This window comes from Sminthopsis crassicaudata, chromosome 2 (assembly GCF_048593235.1).
Source record: "Sminthopsis crassicaudata isolate SCR6 chromosome 2, ASM4859323v1, whole genome shotgun sequence".
NCBI lineage: Eukaryota > Metazoa > Chordata > Mammalia > Dasyuromorphia > Dasyuridae > Sminthopsis > Sminthopsis crassicaudata.
In genome coordinates, this window is record NC_133618.1 from 270,801,026 (window position 1) to 270,819,723 (window position 18,698).

General features: G+C 46.5%; 3 protein-coding genes across 9 annotated transcripts in view; 1 reads left to right on the forward strand and 2 right to left on the reverse strand.

The window, feature by feature from the left end:
* Nucleotides 1–11,733, reverse strand: part of DNAJC17 (DnaJ heat shock protein family (Hsp40) member C17) — a 32,818-nt gene extending 21,085 nt beyond the window's left edge. The window contains exon 1 of the mRNA XM_074289305.1: nucleotides 11,609–11,733. Coding sequence (XP_074145406.1) covers nucleotides 11,609–11,686 — 78 coding nt within the window. The 5' untranslated portion in view covers nucleotides 11,687–11,733. The remainder of the gene's footprint in view (nucleotides 1–11,608) is intronic.
* Nucleotides 11,734–11,816: 83 nt separating this feature from the next.
* Nucleotides 11,817–17,130, forward strand: ZFYVE19 (zinc finger FYVE-type containing 19). Of its 5 annotated transcripts, none has more exons than XM_074289299.1 (11): nucleotides 11,817–12,140; nucleotides 12,594–12,715; nucleotides 12,895–12,948; nucleotides 13,473–13,670; nucleotides 13,907–14,052; nucleotides 14,442–14,556; nucleotides 14,667–14,876; nucleotides 15,782–15,855; nucleotides 16,122–16,205; nucleotides 16,470–16,600; nucleotides 16,711–17,130. In XM_074289299.1, exons 1-11 carry the CDS (start codon nucleotides 12,103–12,105, stop codon nucleotides 16,787–16,789), a joined length of 1,251 nt encoding a protein of 416 aa, XP_074145400.1. In that variant the 5' UTR covers nucleotides 11,817–12,102; the 3' UTR covers nucleotides 16,790–17,130. The 5 variants fall into 5 exon arrangements, with proteins under 5 accessions (XP_074145400.1, XP_074145402.1, XP_074145401.1 ...); XM_074289301.1 differs by having other exon boundaries at nucleotides 13,473–13,628; XM_074289300.1 differs by having other exon boundaries at nucleotides 13,498–13,670.
* A 650-nt stretch (nucleotides 17,131–17,780) lies between these two features.
* PPP1R14D (protein phosphatase 1 regulatory inhibitor subunit 14D) overlaps nucleotides 17,781–18,698 on the reverse strand; it is a 6,781-nt gene continuing 5,863 nt past the window's right edge. The window contains exon 2 of one of the 3 annotated variants that reach the window (XM_074289309.1): nucleotides 17,781–18,249. In XM_074289309.1, coding sequence (XP_074145410.1) covers nucleotides 18,240–18,249 — 10 coding nt within the window. In that variant the 3' untranslated portion in view covers nucleotides 17,781–18,239. Of the gene's footprint in view, nucleotides 18,293–18,698 lie in introns of all 3 variants that reach the window. The other 2 variants (XM_074289308.1, XM_074289307.1) reach the window with 2 other exon arrangements.

Below are 18,698 nucleotides of genomic sequence, written 5' to 3' on the forward strand. Positions count from 1 at the left end.
GAACTCGGCTATTTTCAAAGGAGTCCAAAAAACTCTTACCCCACACGAGGCTGACTGACAAAGGCCTCCCAGTGGCTCCTCAGACAATATGACATCTCCATTATCACAGTTTGTTCCCCATGTCTGGAATTCCCACCTTCCCTTCTCATTTTAGCTTCTTGGAAACTCTACTTTCCTTCAAAGCTCAGCTAAAGCATCTCCCCTTACATGAAGCCTTCCCTGATGATTACCTTCAACTGTTAGAGTGTCCTCCCCCGCAAAAGAAATTGTTGTATTTTGTTTATATTTATATCTGTAAATAATAATATCTAATATTTATACAACACTTTACAGTGTGCAAAGTATTTCATATGCTATCTTTTATCCTCATACCATGTGGATTCAAACTAGAGCATTACTATCTCAAGGTCCAATATCTACTTATTTGCCCAGCTAATCACTGCCTAATTATAGAAGGTAAACTCTCTGAGTGCCTGGGAAATTGTAGGAGTTTAATGAACTGAAAGGTCCTATGTGCAAACATACATTTTTTTTAAACGTGCATTTATTGAGAATACTTTATTGAAGTGCTCTGAAAACTGAAGCCATTTTTGTGAGAGGTAAATGGAAAGGCAGGTTGGTGGCACAGTGGACAAAGAACTGATCTGAAGTCAGGGAGTTCAAATGAGGCTCTTGATACTGACTGTGTGATCCTGGACAAGTCACTTAACCTGTTTGCTTCCATTTCCTCATCTGTAAACCAGGGATAATAATAGCACCTACTTCACGGGGTAGTTGTGAAGATCAAATAAGACAACAAAAATAAAGTACCTTGATTACATGAAAGGGCTAAATGCTATTACTATTATACTTTTTAAAAAAATGTGCAAAGCATCATTCATACCCTTCAAGAACTTAAACATCCTTTTAAAAATATATATAGTTTTTTTTTTATTTTCATACCATGCTGCACAAGAAAAGTCAGATGAAAAAGGAAAAAAAAATGAGAAAGAAAACAAAATGCAACAAAATACTATGTTATGATCCACATTCAGTCCCCATAGTCCTCTCTCTGGAAGCAGATGGCTATCTTCATCACAAGACCACTGGAAGTGGCCTGAATTACCTTGCTTTAAACCTCTTTTTTAACTCCCTTTTCCTACTATTCAAAAACTAGTGGTCTTTGAACTAGCTTCTTAAATTGTAATCATGACTAAATGTGGAGGATTGCCAAATTATGATTTATTATCAGTAAATGTTTGATTTGTATTCCTATTTTATGTACCTATATACCCAGGGGGGTGTCACATAAAAATTTCTCGGATGAAAGGGGGTCACAGATGGAAAACATTTAAGAAGCCCTGGTTTATGTGGTGCTGCTGCTTAGCAGACATTTCTAATGTTTTAAAGTCTACAGAGCACTTGACATTTCTTATCTCATATGATCCTCACAATAGCCTAGTGATCTAAATAGGTCAAGTATTATCATTATTGGAATTTTATAGTAAGGAAACTGAAGATCAGAGGTTAACTAACCTGCCTAGAGTCATACATATTGCTGGGAAGTATCTGGAGCAGGCATGGAACCAAGTCCAATTCTCTCCACTATACTTTGCTATTGTATGCTGTCAAGGAGCTAGCTTCAGATAATGGCTCTACTAACTTGAATTTCTTGGTCTCAGTTTCCCAATCTGTATTCTTAATCTCTAAATTCAGAAGGAAAAGTCTGAAATAGGATGTCTTGTGAATCATAAGGGGTACTGAACTCAGTGTTTGGCTCCTTCCAACTCCATCCCTCTATAAACAGTCATAATGGGGAAGATTATGGAATCTGTGTAGACACCCAGCCTCTTCTTGGTAGGCTCAGGTGACCCAAAAGACCCACAACAGCTTCTATTAGAACCTGGAGGTTAAGGAAACCTTAGCTCCAGAGAGCAGGATTTTCTACATACCATCTTGGACTTGGCCCCAGGCATCCAGTAATGTCTTTGACATTTCACTTGTTCTCAGTTTTACCTGCTACAAGGAGCAAATAGCTAGCTCATCCCCAAAAGTAAAGAACCAAAAGTTTCCAAAAAGATGTAAAATAACCATCATTAAGGTAGGTAAAACAGTTCTGGATCTTACAGGGAAAGGTATTCTATCTAAAAAAGAAGAGATTATTAACCAGACTGCTGGTTTTCCATGTAATAAAAGTTGGTGACAGTAAGTCATCCAAATAATTAGTTTCAGCTGTAAAAGAACAGACAGATTGGGAACAGATAAGGAAAATACACATGGAGACTACTCTCATTTTATGACAGGTAAATAGGTGAACCATGCCCTGATGAGTCAGCACAAGGAAAAAAAACTACTAGAAACCACAAGGCTCAAGAAACAGGAACAGTTAGTAATCATGACCCTTTGTGCCTTTCAGGAAATGATTTCCCCCCCTTAAGCCTAGGGAAGATAGAGAGCATCTCAACCCTTAATTGTTTAGAGGAAGAAGTTAAGACTGACATATGACATCACTGACAGAGAATAAACCACAAAAATTCAGAAGTCCAGGCCTTGGTAAAACTGATGACAGGGAAACCTCCAGATATCTTTTCACTGAACAAGAATGTTCACTTGGTAAACTCAACAGAAAGACAAATGTTAAATGTTAAAGCAAGGATCTGTTCTGTAGTTATATTCCTTAGCTGAAACAAAAATCCACATTCAACAAATATTAGTATATCCAAGTATTAAATGATTCCACAAAGCCTGCTTCTTATTATGGGCCGAGCACTGTCAGTCAAGAGGATATAAATACCCAGAATGAAACAATCCTTACACACCATGAGCTTATATTCTCATAAGGGAAATACATTAATATGTAGAGACTAAAAATAATACTTAGAAAGGCTGCCACAGGATGTGCCTATAATTAATAACGACAGTAATTATGTAGTACCTCCTCTGGGCTACTTCCCCAGAGAGCCCAAATCCTTAAGTTCCAGGGTGAAGTTTTTTGGGTTTATAGTTCATCTTTGAATCCACATTTGGATATAGTTAGCAGGGGAGAACTGTAAGAATTTGGCTCCTAGGTTCTGGACTGGTTCAACTTCAAAATATGCCTAGCTTCCAGTGGAGACAATCCTTCTCCCAATGCAGATTGAAGCTGACTCCTCAATCCACTGTCTTACTTCTTACCTGAAAGTATGTCAAGGTTAAGTGATGTGCCTACATTGCACAACCAGTGTATGTCAAAGGCAGGACTCTGACCCAAGTCCTGATGCCAAGGTTGGCCCTATCCATTCTGTTATGATATCTTTCAACAAGTACAGATAAAAGTTTTTAAAAGTAGCTTCTTATTCCTCATAAAATATATATGTGTGTGTGTATATATATAAAATATTTTTTTCCCTTCCTCCATGCCCCACCCCCCATTCTTGGGCTCAAATAAGAGAGAGAGTATTTAGGTGGGGAGGAAGAGATAGAGAGAAAAAGACAGACTGAGACAGACTGAGACACAGAATGACAGGAAATTTCAGAGATGAAAAATCCAAAGATATCAATAAAAAAATCCATTCTTAAAAAAAAAAATCAAAATGAAGTGTGATTAGCACCTCTTCTGAATATGGAGCAAATATTAAAAAGCAGAATATCTTTGGGGATGCAGAGGCATGTTTCAAGAATATACTTCTCTTTAGTAAGAGACAACCTAGTATTCCAGAAAGGGCACTGAACTACAACAGATGAAATAAGAACTTATAAAGTATCTATTGTACTCAGATTCCCATATTTATGCCTCAAGGGGCTGAGTAGCTTAGTAGAGACTGAGGAGGATGATGAGACATCAACAAGTAGAATTAATTATAATCTACATTATTACATGGCTTACTATATTTTTAAAAAGTTAGAAAACACAGTGCTTTTTATGTGGGGTCTGATGGGAAAAGTCATTAGCAGCCAGAAGGATCAAAGAAGAATTCATGGGAAATGCATTTGAATTGAGGCTTTCAAGAAAGCCTCAAAAGCTGAAATGTGTACCAGGCACAGGGTACAGCCTGAAGAAAAACACAGGAGTACGAGAGTGCAGCATATGTATGTTTACAAGATAGGGAATATAGAATATATGAAAGGAAAAGCATAAAATTAAGGTGGAACTTCACAGAGAAAGGCCTTGAATCCACAGAGTGGAATCTGTTAACAGGGAACTGCTGAAGATTTCTGAGCTAGAGGAGTAACATGAATAGAATCATGTCTTAGTTTTTTTTTTCATCCATGAAGTGAGGGGGATTGAACTAGATAACCTCTGAGGTCAACCAATCAACAATCAATCAACAAGCATATTAACTGTCTACTAAACAACAAGGACATAGCTTTGGGGACTGGTGAGACAAAAATGAGTTAGTCCCTCCCCTTAAGAAGATTACACTCTAGTAGTCCCTTTCAATTCTAAATCTATGATCTCTTTGAAATAAAAGATTAATCCAAAAGTAGTTTGAAAGATGCATTGAGATATTTCAGAATGAGATCATAAAAGAGGGGAAAGGACCCACATGTACAAAAACGTTTGTGGCAGCCCTCTTTGTAGTGGCAAGGAACTGAAAACTGAGTGGATGCCCATCAGCTGAGAAATGGCTGAATAAGTTATGGTATATGAATGTTATGGAATATTATTGTTCTATAAGAAACAATCAGTAAAATGACTTCAGAAATGCCTGGAGAAACCTACATGAATGCTGAGGGAAGTGAGCAGAATCAAGAATTATACAAAATAACAAGATTATATGATGATCTACTCTGATAGCCTTAGCTTTTCTCAGAAATGCAGTGATCCAGGACAATTCCAATAGACCTGGGTTGGTAAAAGTCATCCACATCCAGAGAAAGAACTATGGAGGCTGAATGTGGATCAAAGCATATGATTTTCAATTTTTTTTTGGTCTGCTTTTTTCTTTTTCATGGTTCTCCCTTTTGTTCTGATTTTTCTGTCAAAAAATGACTACTATGTAAATGTGTTTAGAACAACTGTACATGTTTAATCTATATCAGATTGCTTACTGTCTTAGGGAAGAGGGAGGTAAGGGGGGGAGAAAGAAAAAAAATTTAGAATTCAAAATCTTACAAAAATGAATGTTAAAAAGTATATTTACTTATAATTGGAAAAACAAAATGCTATTGAATTTTTAAAAATGAATGTTGAAAGATTATGTGATGATCAACTGTAATGGACTTGGCTCATCTCAACAATGAAGTGATTAAAGGTAATTCCATTAAACTTGGGATTCTCCAGAGACAAAACTATGGAGACTAAATGTGAACTAAAGAAAAGTATTTTTGCTTTTTTGTTTTGTTTTGTTTTTTTCTTTCTCGTGGCCCCCCCCCACTTTTGATCATTTTTCTTGCACAATATGACAATATGGAAATATGTTTAAAAAGACTGCACATATTTAACCTAAATCAGATTGCTTACTGTCTTGAGGAAGAGGGAGAAATTTAGAACACAAAGTCTTACAAAAATAAATGTTGAAAACAATCTTTACATAAATACAATTTATAAAAATAAAATATTAATGGAAAAAAAGAATATTGAAAATTATCTTATATGTAATTGAAAAAATTCTACTGAGGAAAAAAATATGTTTTTAAATTAAAAAAAAAAAAAAAAAGACCTTCACAACAGCAGCTTTAGTTTCCCAGGACTGACTCCTTACTCTAGGATTGAGCTACTTTACTCTAATCCCTAATTTTGAAAAAGACACTTGTAAAAAAAACAACTCATAAGCTTAGAGATTCTGTTTGAAAACAAAAAAGCAAAAATGTCTTTAGCTCTTCAAATGGGTCAAACTACTTTTCTAGGACCTAGTATTTATTTTGTCCAGTTCTAGGTCATTCAGGTCACTATAACAACCTTTAGAGAAGATATGGAGTGATACTGGCCCTCAGGCTTTTCTGCATACATTTTAATACCCAATTGCTGGCTTCCAAGTGCTACAGCCAAATTCATAAAATTATGTGATCAGATGAGATAGTATTTGTACAATGCAGGGTAAATAGATGTTTAATAAATCCTAGTTTCCTTCCAAATAGTTTCCAGAATACTAAGATTGCATGAATAAAAACAACAGACATTTATTTTATAACCATTTAAGGTTTGTAAAAGAATTTACATACAAGTCAATGAATGAAAAAAATTTTTATTAAGCACAGAAAGAAGTGGCTACATAGTATAGTAGATATAGTGTCAAGCTCATCTTCCTGAATTTAAATCTGGCCTCAGACTTTAACTACCTATATGACTCTGGATAAGTCTGTTAACCCTGTTTGTCTCAGTTTCCTCATCTGCAAAATGAGCTAGAGAAGGAACTGGCAAACCACTCCAAAAAACTCCAAATGGGATCACAATATGATAAATGACTAAATTAACAAGCAGACTCAGCTTTCAAGGGAAAGAAAGAAGAATCACAGTTTTGGATGGAAAGGCCCAGAAGTTCTAGGGGTGGAGCTGCAGGGTGGATGGCAAGGTCCATCAAGGGTTTTTAGGTTTCATCTTTGGTCCAGATGACAATGCTAAGGATCCAAAGGGCGCAGACACAGAGCACATGGTTAGTAAGGCCTTAGGCGGCAGCAGCTGAAAAAATAGCACAGCTTGGTCACTCTCCATCTCACCAGAAGTAACCAAGTTGGTGGCTCCCATTTTATCCACACCAACCACATGAACTTAGATGGGTTAGAAGAGATGGAGGAAGAGAACATAAGAGAGAAGGCTGCCCCCAGTGGTGTGGGTCTAGGAATCTTCCCACTGAGCAGAAAGTCCACATAGATTCTGGGCAATTACAATCCCAGTTTAGTAGTGAGGAATTTAAGGTTCACTGAGATGAGGTAAGGTAATGTGCCAAAGGAATTATAATCAGGACTCAAACTCAAGTTTTTTCCCAACTCTAAGTCCATTGTCCTTTCTATTTCAAAATCCAAACCTCCCCTATGGGGATAATGATGATGATAACACCACCATCATCACAGCTAACAAATATACAGCACCTACTATATGTCAAGCACTGTACTAAGCACTTTGGGAGCTAAGTGCCACTTATTTTGCTGAGGAGGAAACTGAGGCAGACAAGAGGTTAAGTGACTAGTAAGTTTCTGAAGTCTTATTTGAACTCAGGCCTCCCCGATTCCAGGCCAGGTGCTCTATCCAGCATATCACCTAGCTATCCTGAAAGTTTTATCCATGTTGGACAGCAACCCTCAAGCATTTATTGGCTATTACATTGTAATATTGTGTAAATTATTAGGGATACAAAGACAAGAATGAAGTGATCCTTTACCTTTAAAGAGCTTACTTACATTCTCTTTTAATTAATAAAGCTTTTTATTTTCAAAACATATGCACAAATAATTTGACAACATTGACCCTTGAATAGTCTTGTGTTTCAGATTTTCTCCTCCCTCCCCTCATCCCCTCCTCTACATGGCAGCCAATCCAATATATGTTAAACATGTTAAAATATATGTTAAATGCAATATGAATAAGCATCTTTATACAATTCTCTTGCTGCACAAGAAAAATCAGATCAAAAAAAAGGAAGTAAATGAATAAGAAGAAAAAAAGCAAGCGAACAACAACAAAAAGAGTGAGAATGTTGTGTTGTGATCCACATTCAGGCAATGGTCTCAACATGGAGATGTGGCTGTTTTCTTTGAGGAAACAAAAAGAGTGAAAATGCTGTGTTGTGATCCATATTCAGTACCCACAGTCCTCTCTCTGGGTGCAGATGGCTCTCTTCATCACAAGATCATTGGAACTGAATCATCTCACTGTTGGAAAGAGCCAAGTCTATCAGAATACATCTTCATACAGTATCATTGTTGAAGTGTATAATGATCTCCTGGTCCTGCTCATTTCACTCAGCATCAGTTGATGTAAGTCTCTCCAAGCCTCTCTGTATTCCTCCTGCTGGTCATTTCTTACAGAGCAATAATATTCCATAACCTTCACATACCACAATTTACCCAACCATTCTCCAACTGATGGACATCCATTCAACTTCCAGTTTCTAGCCACTATGAAAAGGGCTGCCACAAACATTTTGGCACATACAGGTCCCTTTCCCCTCTTTAGTATTTCTTTGGGATATAAGCCTAATAGCAGCACTGCTGGATCAAAGGATATGCACAGTTTGATAACTTTTTGAGCATTGTTCCAAACTGAGGAGTTTACATTCTCTACCAGGAAACAACCACAATATATAAGGAAATTAAAAGTACATACAAAATAACAGGGGTTGAGGACCCAGTACTTGTCCTCCTAACAGGAGATGGCCCTTGAGTTGTGGTCTGGATGAACCTGAGAATGCTAAGAAGCAAAGGTGACATGGAGGGTATAAAAGGCATGAAAGTGGAGACAGAAAAGAGGAGGAACAGCTGCAAGTAAACTAATTTGATCAGAACACAGAATGAGTGAAGGGAAGTGATGGGTAATAATCCCTGCAAAGAGAAATGAAGCTAGGAAGCAAAGAGCTTTAAGTGCCAGATAGGAGTTTGTATTCTACAGGCAATAAAGAGGGACTGCTGGACCTTCTGAACAGGGCTTTTGGAATACCACTTCAGAAGCTATACAAATGAGAGATTGCGAAAGGCGCAAGCCTAAAGCAGGAAAATCAGTTTGGAAGTGAATAACAGACTACATAGGGCAGTCAGTCATGAGAGTAAAGAGAAAGGAACAGATGTGAGAGAAGTCGTGAAGGTAGAAACAAGATTTTTTTTTTATGAGTGAGGCGTCAATGAGGAAAAAATTAGAAAATTAGAAGAGTCAGTTTAAAGGGAAAGAGTCTGTTTGGATGTGTTAAGTTTCAAGATAAATAGATCTGGGAATCATCTGCATAGAGATATAATACATTAAATAAAATACAAAAGAAAAATGTATTAAACTGAGCGTTGTGCTAAGCCCTGGGGATACAAATAAGATATAGTTAAGGCTCTGATCACTTCTCCCCGTTATTATAGACTCCACTGTTAGTTCTACAACCAGAAACCAAGGACAGAAATAGAGTATGGACTTTGCCTTGTTCTGCCCCATACTTCCTGACAGACTTCTCACCTTCAATAGCAATCATAATCTGCTTCCCATCCCACCCGCTGGGCCCCATCCCTCCACTGGTCCATCTTGCCCCGCCGAATCTTCCTAGTAGGATCAGTATCTTCCGGACCAGACCGTCAGAAATCATGTCACTATGGGGCTTGATCAATTCAGCTTTGAAACTCCTGCCATGGGGCTGATGAAGCTTGGCTAAGTGTCAAACCATGTAGCGTACACATTCAGCCAACCTAAGACCAGACCATGAATTACATTCCTTACAGCTACAGATCCCTGCAGTTTATCTCATCCCCCGCCACCTCCGGTGGCCACAGTGATCCAATCTATACTACCACTGCTTCTGGAAAGGTGCCACTTGTCCCGTGATTCCCCAGACCAAAACTCCCTTCCCTGGTCACCACTCTTCCATAATCTGTTGTTTCAAAACTGGGCTCTTTGAGGTGAGGGATAATCTCTCTTTTGTAATTGCATTCACTCAATCAATAAGCATTTAATAAGCACCCACAATGTTCCAGGGACTATTCTAAAGCAAAAGATGGTCCCTGCCTCGAGAAATCCACACTGTAATGGGAGAGACAATGTGCAAACAGCTATGTAGAAAGGTATGTAGGAAATGATTAACAAAGGAAAGTACTGGAATTAAGGAGCGATCAGGAAAAGTTTTCTGTAGACCGTATAATTTTAGCCAGGACTTGAAGGAAGCCAGAAGGAAAAGATGAGGAGTTCAATGTTTAATGAATGCTTTTCAGCTTGTAATTTCTTCCCTTCTTTTCTCCTTTCTTCCTTCCTCCCTTCTACTCTTTTTTCTTCAAACTAAATGGTAAAGAACTATAGGTCACAAGGCAATGGTCCCAACATGGAGATGTGGCTGTTTTCTTTAAGGAACCTCAGGCATTTTCTTTCCATGCAAATGCACAAATATTTGACTACTTACTATATGGGAGGACACAGAGATTAGTAAAATAGAGTCCTTGCCTACAAAATGCCAACAATATAATTAATCTAATATTGAGGTTTAGGAAAATCTAGACAATATAGAAAGCACAATAACTGTAAGAAATACAAAATGCTCTAATAGTTCAGAAATCACACCTTTTTTTCCCTGAGGGGTTAAGTGACTTGCCCAGGGTCACACAGCTAGGAAGTGTGAAGTGTCTGAGATCAGATTTGAACTCGGGTCCTCCTGACTTCAGGGCTGGTGCTCTATTCACTGCGCCCCCTAGCTGCCCCCAGAAATCACACTTCACAAAAAAGCTGAAAAAGGCTGCATGGAAAAGACATTTGAGATGTGCAGATGGAAACTGCAGATGCTCAAGGGGCGGGAGACCCACTGACCACTGCAATAAGCTACTTGGAGAGGTGCATTAAGGCCATAGTGTGGAAAACCTTGAATGCCAAAATGAGACGGTACCTTTTTTTTTTGGTTGAAACTTTTTTATTAACAGGATTTTAAGAGGATATTTGGTCAGATTCCATACTCAATAAACTCCACTGGCTTCCTATTACCTCAGAATCAAACAATAAGGCTTGCATTTGGAACTCTTCACAGCTTGGCCCCTCCTGCTCCCCAGCCTTTTCCCCCAGTTGTATTTTCCCCACTTTCCTCTTTGCACCAGTGGTCCCCCGGTCTGGAATGCTCCTCCTCCTCATCTCCACCTCTGGCTAGCTAGGAGCCCGAAGCCTGCCCCGGCAGCAGCCTCCCCGCACGGACATCCCCGGCCCTTTCCCTCAGACGTTGCTTTCGCACAGTTTTAGACGTGTCAGCCATTCACACGTGGCTCGGACCACCCCGACCGGAGCTGTCGAGGGTGAGAGCAGTACTTGGGCCTTTTTTCACATCCCCAGTCCCGAACGTCCTGATAGCTTAATGAAAGATGGCTGAAGAACAGCTCTGGGCCATCCGTGAGTAGGGAATGTCCCAACAGGACCAAAAACCAAGCCTTTTATCGACAACTGTCCACGTGGTTCAGAGAGGGAGGAAAAGACGGGAACGGGGGGAGCAGGTGGAGGAGGAAGGGAGGAGGGGTGTGCTGGGGGATGAGGAAGGTGGAGAGAGGGAAAGAGAAAGAAGGGGAAGAAGAGGAGGAAAAGGGATAGAGGATGGGTAAGAGAGGGGGAGGGAAAGGGGTGGAAGAGAGGAAGGAAGAGGAGGTGGAGAGGAAGAGAGAGGACACCGGGGAAGAGAGAGGGAGAAGGGAGGGGGAGGGGAGGGAGAGATGGGAGGGGGAGGGGGAGACGAGAGAGGAGGGGGAGGCGGAAGAGGGAGAGTGGCGAGGAGGAGGAGGCGGAAGAAGGGGAAGGAGCAGGGCAAAGGGAGAAGTTCCCGAAGTCCCCATAGACGGCGCCCCCCCCCAAAGCACAAGAGGCTCCCCGACCGGAGAGGGGGTCCCGTACGGGCCGGGAAGAGCCCAGGCCGTTGGCCCAGGCCTGGGTATTGTAGGCTGGGAAATGCTCGCAGGCCTCAGTCCCGACAGCAACCGGGTCTCTGCTCCTGACCAGGGGCAGCTCCAGCTTCTGCTGCCGCCGCGGCCGCCGCTACCACAGCCCGCAGACTCTTACCTCCTTGTCTGCTGCCTTCTCTCCGATTCCCAGAAGCGCGTACAGATCCATTTGCAACAACTCCTTGGTCACCGCCATGGTCCCGACCCCCGAAACCGGCGTCTTCCTCCGCGAACTACAAATCCCAGGAGCCTAAGCGCGGGCCCTGACTAGGAAGTCCTCACATCCAGCCGACCTCGCGTTCCGCTGTTCGGGTTGGAGGCGCTTTGCCCCCTGGGAATTGAAGTTTTCTTGGAGCTCACCGAAGGCTATTTGCTGGAGCAAAAGAACTACTCTTCCCAGCAGGCATCGCTCTAAATCAGCTGGGCTGAGCCCGGTCTGTCCAAAGGCTTCCTGGGCTATTAAGGGTTGGGGGCACCCGGAGTCGAGAGTTGTAAGGGGTGTGTTCGCCTCTCCGATCTGTCTTGAGGCGCTAAGGAAAGTCTGTCTGAAGGGCGCTGCCCTGCGGACCGAGGAAGCTGTCTGTTCTGCCCTGGAAATGGAGGGCAGGTGCTATGGTTGCGCGGTCAAGTTCACTCTGTTCCGAAAGGAGGCAAGTCTAGCTGTCCCTGGAGCTTGGGGGCGGCGCGCCCCCCCTGTAAAAAGCACCCTGCCTCTGGCCCACCCCCCTCTCACCTCCTCCTCACTGCCCACCGTTCTTCCCTGGGCCCCCCTCCTGATCTCCGAGCCCCACCCCCTTGGCTCCCATCACGCAGGTTTCCCTATCTGCCCTCTCCCTTCTATCCTGGCCTTTTGGGTCAGCGCGTGCACGTGGCTTTGCATGCCGCCAGAACCAGGCAGCCCCAGCTGCTAGGGATCTTGGGCAGGGTTTGAACGCCCCGGGGCGCGGTCCTGGGCACGGACTGTGAGAAGGAGCCCTCTGTGGGGGAGGAACCGCAGACGAGAGTGGGAGGCTGGCGACGCCTCCTTGGGCCACCCTGAGCCAGCTGGTCCTCGTCAGCGCCGGGGGCCGGGCCAGGTGTAAGGGGGGCTTGTCTTTGTGTAGTGTGGTTGTAAGAGCTGCGGCCGAGCCTTCTGTTCCAACTGCCTGTGCTTCAGTGCAGCCGCGCCGCGCTCCGAGCGCGCCCAACACAAGGTCTGCAGAGCGTGCCATGAGGCCTTGGCCCGGTGAGTGAGACCGGGGCGCCGCCGGCGGGGGGCGGAGAGGGGGAGAGGGCAGTCCCGGCCTCCGCAGCTCCCCCGCTGTCCGGCTGGAAGTCTGTAACACTGAGAGCTGGTGCAGGGCGGCCCGCTGTGTGCCGGAGAGCGCTGTCCGGACCTCGTGTGACCGCGCTTTCTCCCCGCAGAGGGCCCTCGGAGGCCGGCGGCTCCCAGTGGTCCCCGCCCGGGAACTACAAGAAGTGAGTGCTGGAGGGGGGAGGGGGAGCGCGAGCGCGAGCGCGGAACCCGCTCATGCTGAGCTGGGGCTCCCCAGAGACACCTTGTCACCAAATGAGCGCGGAACTCTGAGAAAGGTTCCTCTCTGGAGGCTGCCCGGCCGTATTCTACCTCATGGTACCCATCATGGTCTAGAGCAGAGGTCTTCCAACTTTTTGAATAAGAGCCAGTTCACTGTCCTCAGACTGTGGGAGGGCCAGACTAGAGTAAAAACAAAACTCACACTCTGTCTCCGCCCCTCAGCCCATTTGCCATAACCCGGCGGGCCGCCTAAACATCCTCAGCGGCCCGCATGTGCCCCTCCCCCCCCCCCTGCACAGGAGCTTATGCCAGCTAGTTTCCCCTCGGGGTGACAGCTCTTCCACGCAGACTTTGGGATTTCCTGTTTTACCCGACTCTTCCCCTTACTTTGAGAAACCCAGAAAGGGCGCTCTTCCCTCCCCCCTTTGCTTGTACCAGTCTAGGCCCCGTGGCCCTTGCTTTTCAGCACCCTCGTTCCTCACCCCCAACAGGCGGGTGGCTGCCTTGGAGGCCAAACAGCAGCTCCTTGCGCCGCAGGGCACAGCGCGGTTCCAGGGACTGTCTCCGGAAGACCTGGCCATCGCCCGGCGCCTGGAGAAACTCCGCCAGGGGACCACGCCTAGTAAGGGGGTCTGGGAACCAGCACCGGGTTTGGAGTCTTCAGGTTCAAAACTCATCTTTCACTTACTCTGTGGTTGATTTGGGGCTAGGGACGTAAGAGGTCTCACCTGTGTAAAAGAGGGCGGGGTTAGGTAACCTCTGAGTCTCTTCTAGCTCTAAATCTGTGGATCACCGCAGGGTGAGGGGAAGCTCAGCATCTAGGGGCCTCTGTACCGAGAGCTGACTCCTGAGGTGATTCTGGGACCTGACTGGCGGCTTCTTTCTGTGTGCTTGGGTCAGAGGTGGTGCCTTCCCAGGCAGAGATCGAGGCCAGGCTGACGGCTCTTCAGGACCAGCCCCGAGGCCCCATCCCTTCCACGGAGGAGATAGAGGAGCGGCTAGCCGTGCTGCAGGGCAGAGTCCCCCCTTCCCAGGCCCCTCGGCCGGTAAGAGCTGCCGCCCACCACGGGCCTTGGGCCTACCCACCTGAACGTGGTGAGAGAGCAGCAGATGTTCAAATGGAGCCCATCTTTTGTGAGCCGAAGGAGTCTGTAATGATTCTTACCATCACCTCTCTGTTATATCTTTGCCAGGCTGGGTATCTTAATGGGGGTTGGAATGAAGCACCCAAGGATTTATAGAGCAAATCTTTAGGTCCATGGTTAAAGCCACGAAGTTGGTTATCTGAGTCCTAGGGTCTCTGTTGTCTCCTGCATGGTGGGCCTGTTTCTGGGCAGGAGCTGTGTTCAAATGCTGTTAGTACCCCATCCCCCCCTCTATGAGCTCCATGCCTTTTGGGTATCTCTTCCTGAGGGGGTCCCCTCCACTGATCCAGGTCCACCAACCTCCTGACACCAGGACACAGGCCCAACAGGCAGAGGATCTTTTGACTCAGCTAGCAGCAGAGGTGGCGATCGATGAAAGCTGTGATGGAGAAACCCCAGCGCCAGGTGATCTCTGGGCCCGTCTTCCTCAGGAATGATTTAACTATCCCTTTATGACAAGAGACCATTCTATTCCTCACCCCTTAGCTTCCCCCTCCTCCCATGGTTTCCTTTAGGTGTCTCTCTGCAAAATGACCTTAACCGGGACAGCCCAAGGGGCTCGAATATTGGCCCGGCTGAGCTGGCCCACCAGCAGTTGGAAGGAGAGAAGGGCAGGCTCCTGGCAGAGGCAGCAGCTGAGCTAAGGGAGGAGAACACCCGGCAGGAGAGGATCCTGGCCCTTGCCAAGCGGCTAGCTGTACTCCGGGGCCTGGACCCTGAAGGAGGTAAGGAACTGGGCAGGGGATTATGGGAATTGGGCCTGCAGGGAAAAGGGCTGCTCCCGACCCACCATGCCTGGTACAGGGCCCAGCAGGAAGCAGGAACACCTGTCCCCTCTCCTGAGAAGGAGCAAAGGAGTCAGCAAAGCTCAGGGCCCACCAGAGCAGGCAGCACTGGCTGACATCTGCCCCCCGAAGGCAGATCCAGGCTAGGGGCTGGGCAAGCAAATGGGCCCAGCTCTGAGCTTCCCTATGTCCCTCACTTTCCCTAGAGCCCAGCATAGAGCACTCATCTGAGGCAGAATGTGGCCTCTCTCACCGGTCAGTCCCTAAGGCTGGTCTGATTGGGCCCAGCCCAAGAGAGAAGCTTCCAGGGCAGGTCAGTCCTCATGACCCATGTTGCCAAGGGACATCATTAAATCAGTCTGCCCAGCAGTGGCTCCCTGACCTCCAGAATCAAACAGGAAATTCTCACCAGGCCCCTTCCTCTGTGCCCTTCAGCCACTCTGGCCTCCTGGCTGCTTCTCCCACGGGGCCTTCCAGCTCCCAGAGCTTGACCTCCTCAGCCAGCGTCCCCCCAAACTTCAGATGCCCCCCCTCACATCCAGTTCTGACCTCGGTCCCAACCTCTGGGGGGCGTCTTCCCCATCACCCCAGTCTTATGTGAGGATTATGTCCCCTCCACAGTCTCATCTGTACGGAGTTGGTTGCATGTTGCCTCCCTTTTAGACTGAGTTTGGAGGCAAGGCCCTTTTTTTGTGTCCCTGTGTTTAGCACAGTACCTGGTGTAGCACTAAATAAGTGCTTATTGACTGCCTGACTGACTGAATGTGAACTAGGCTGGGAGGGGAGGTTGATGTTCCCCCAGGGAAATCTCACTGTTCATTTCTTCCCCCCTCCTATGCTCCTAGTGACCTTGCAGAATTATCACTTCCCTGATAGTGATGAGGATGAAGAGGAAGCCATCCAGAGAGTCCTTCAGCAGGCGAGGCCTTTCTCCTCCAGTTCCTTGTCTGTCTCCTGCTCTTCCCTCACTGGGTCATCCCCCCTCTCTCTGCCAACCTGTGCCCCCAGAATGCACAAGTGCCTCTTCCCCAGTCACATACGTCCCCAGTGACAATGGGGAAGCAGCAGCCAGAGTGGGGAGGAAGACGGGGGGCATGTGGCGGGGACTGAGCAAAGGTTGCAGGGAAGAACCTTAGGATTGCAGAGAAGAGGCTGCTCTGAGAACCCCACTCTTCCTCTTTGCAGCTTACAGAAGAGGCTGCCCTAGAGGAGGCAAGTGGCTTCAATATCCCTGCTAAGCAGGGGCCTCCACCCCGGGCCCAGCCTAAGGTAAGGGAGGCCACTGGACTCTCAAGTATGGTACAGGAGGCACAGGGCTCTGGATGGGAATCCCGACTCTGCTGCTTGCTGGCTGTAACACCTTGAGCAAGTCATTTAACTTATTTGGGACTCAGTTTCCTTCTCTGTAAAATGAGGGGCCCCTTTCCAGCTTAAATCGTATGATCCTACCCATCTTTGATATTGAGAAGGGTCTGTACCCCAGTATTCCCTGGGGGATAACCCTCTACTTCTGGCCCTTCTACTTCTCTCCAGGCCCCCACTGTGGCCCCCAAGGCTGACTCAGAGGCGGAGGAGGAGCTGCCCTGGTGCTGCATCTGCAATGAAGATGCCACACTACGCTGCTATGGTTGTGACGGCGACCTTTACTGCCCGCGCTGCTTCCGGTGGGGGAAGGGCCCCCTCCTGGGCTGCCAAGGGCCTTTGGGAGGTGGGGGGCCCAGGGACCGTGCCTTCTCTGAATTAGTGTTCCTGACACTGCCCCTTTTGCTTGCAGGGAGGGCCACGATGCCTTTGAACGAAAGGAGCACCGAACATCCATCTACCACCCGCCCTGCACGAGAGGAGAGCACTAACCCCTGCTGGAGCCTTGATGGAAAGGCAGCGCCTGGGAAAAGGGCCCAGAGGTCGGGGGCTTCTGGTGTTCCCTGTGCCTCAGAGGGCACTCATTGTGGGTGCTATTCAGAGGGAGGAGCTGATGCTTCCCAAGGAGGAGGCCGGATCCTCCTTCCTGAGACTGGGAAGGGCAGCTCAAGTCAAAGCTCCTGCCAGGGGCGGGAAAGAAGCAGGGGCCACTGAGGGTTTTAATGCTTACTGTACTAATACCAACAGTCTTAAACCTGGCCCAAAGAGCTATTCTCCCTCTGAATCCATGGTACCTTATTATCCCCTAATTAAATGTATTGACTCCCCAAAACTTGTGTCCTGTCTTCCCTCAAATCATAGGAGACGTAAGTCTGAGGTGGCAGGGGTAAGGGGCAAGAGCAGGCCAGAGCTCCTTCTGGACTTGTGGGCCAGGGCTAGGCCTTGGGCCCAGGCAGGGAGCCGGCTTCTCACCACCAGTATTAGGCAGCCTGACAGGGACACTTCAGTTTCCTCAGTGCTTCTGCTGCTGGCTCTGAGTGTAGGAGAGATGCTCAAGCCGGGGACAAGGCCCACCATGTCCCTTAACTCTTGTTGTCTAGCCAGGCCTCAGCTTGGATTCTGGCCCAAGGTCTTTGTACTAGCAGTGTCCTTCAGAGGCAAGGGGGGGGGGTGTGGGGGGGTGCAGCAGATGTAGCACATGAAGTGCTAGACCTGAAGTCAGGAAGGCCTGAATTCAAATATGGCCTCAGATACTTTCTAGCTGTGTGACCCCAGGCAGGTCAAGTCACTTAACTCTGCCTCAGTCTCCTTATCTGTAAAATGGGAGGATCAAGAGAGAACAATCATAAAGCTGTCACAACGATCAATATAGCCCTGGACCACCTGTCTACCCTTCCTTTTCCCTAACCTCCCATGACTTTTGCTACAAACAGCTAATAATTATTTCATCCCATTTCTCTCTGGGCCAATAGAACGACACACTGATTTCTATAAGTTTTATCCTTCTAGATTCAAAACATGAGTCAGGGGCTTGCCAAGGAGCCCTAGAGGTGGTGACCCAGGGTCCCTTGTCCAATTTTGGAGGAGGTCAGGGGGCTGGCCTGCCGACGCCATCAGGCTGAAGCTGTCCATCTCCCACATCCCGTGGGGCAGTGTCCACACATCTCTCATCCTACCAGCTCCTTGGCCCATGCATCTTGAAGGGGTTTGTGGCTCAGGCCCCTCCACAAGGTCTAGCACTGGGAGGCAGGAAGGGCGTGGCCTACAGGATCCATAATTCACTGGGGTCTAAGGGCAGGTAAGGTGGAATGGAAGGCTTTATTTCTGAGGCCTGCTGAGTCTCCGGAGTTTCTTGAGGCGGCTAAGCAGCTCAGAGATAAAGGGCTGGAAGGAAAAAGATGCTGCAGTTACTTGCATGTGTCACGTTTGCCTTCCACCACACTACAGCTCTCTGGGAGGTGCTGACCACAATCCACTTAAAGGGAGCACTTTGTCTTCCACAGCACCTTAGTGAGACTCCCTCGGAGTCCCTCCTCACCAGGAGAACATGCACACGGCTACAAGACTATTCACTGATCGAGTCTGGCAGATGGGGCCCTTTCCAGCAGTGAGATGATCCAGGCCAGGCCCAGCGGCCTTGTGATAGAGAAAGCCATCTGCCCCAGAGAGAGCATGGCAGGGACTAAGGGGGGACCACAGCCTAGCATTCTCACTTTTTTGTGGTGGTTTGCTTGCATTTTTTTCTTTCTCGTTTTTTCCCTTTTGGATCTGATTTTTCTTGTGCAGAATGATAATTGTGGAAAATATATAGAATTGCACATGTTCAACATACATTAATTATTTGTTGTCTGGGGAGGAGGTGGAGAGAAAGAAGGGAGAAAAAATCTGGAGCACAAGGTT

What these genes read in the sequence shown, in the direction of transcription:
- ZFYVE19 (XM_074289299.1), top strand. Translation starts at nt 12,103, where the DNA reads ATGGTTGCGCGGTCAAGTTCACTCTGTTCCGAAAGGAG. An exon ending in TCCAGAGAGTCCTTCAGCAG is followed by an intron (nt 15,856 to 16,121) that starts GCGAGGCCTTTC and finishes TCCTCTTTGCAG; the next exon opens with CTTACAGAAGAGGCTGCCCT. An exon ending in TACTGCCCGCGCTGCTTCCG is followed by an intron (nt 16,601 to 16,710) that starts GTGGGGGAAGGG and finishes TTTTGCTTGCAG; the next exon opens with GGAGGGCCACGATGCCTTTG.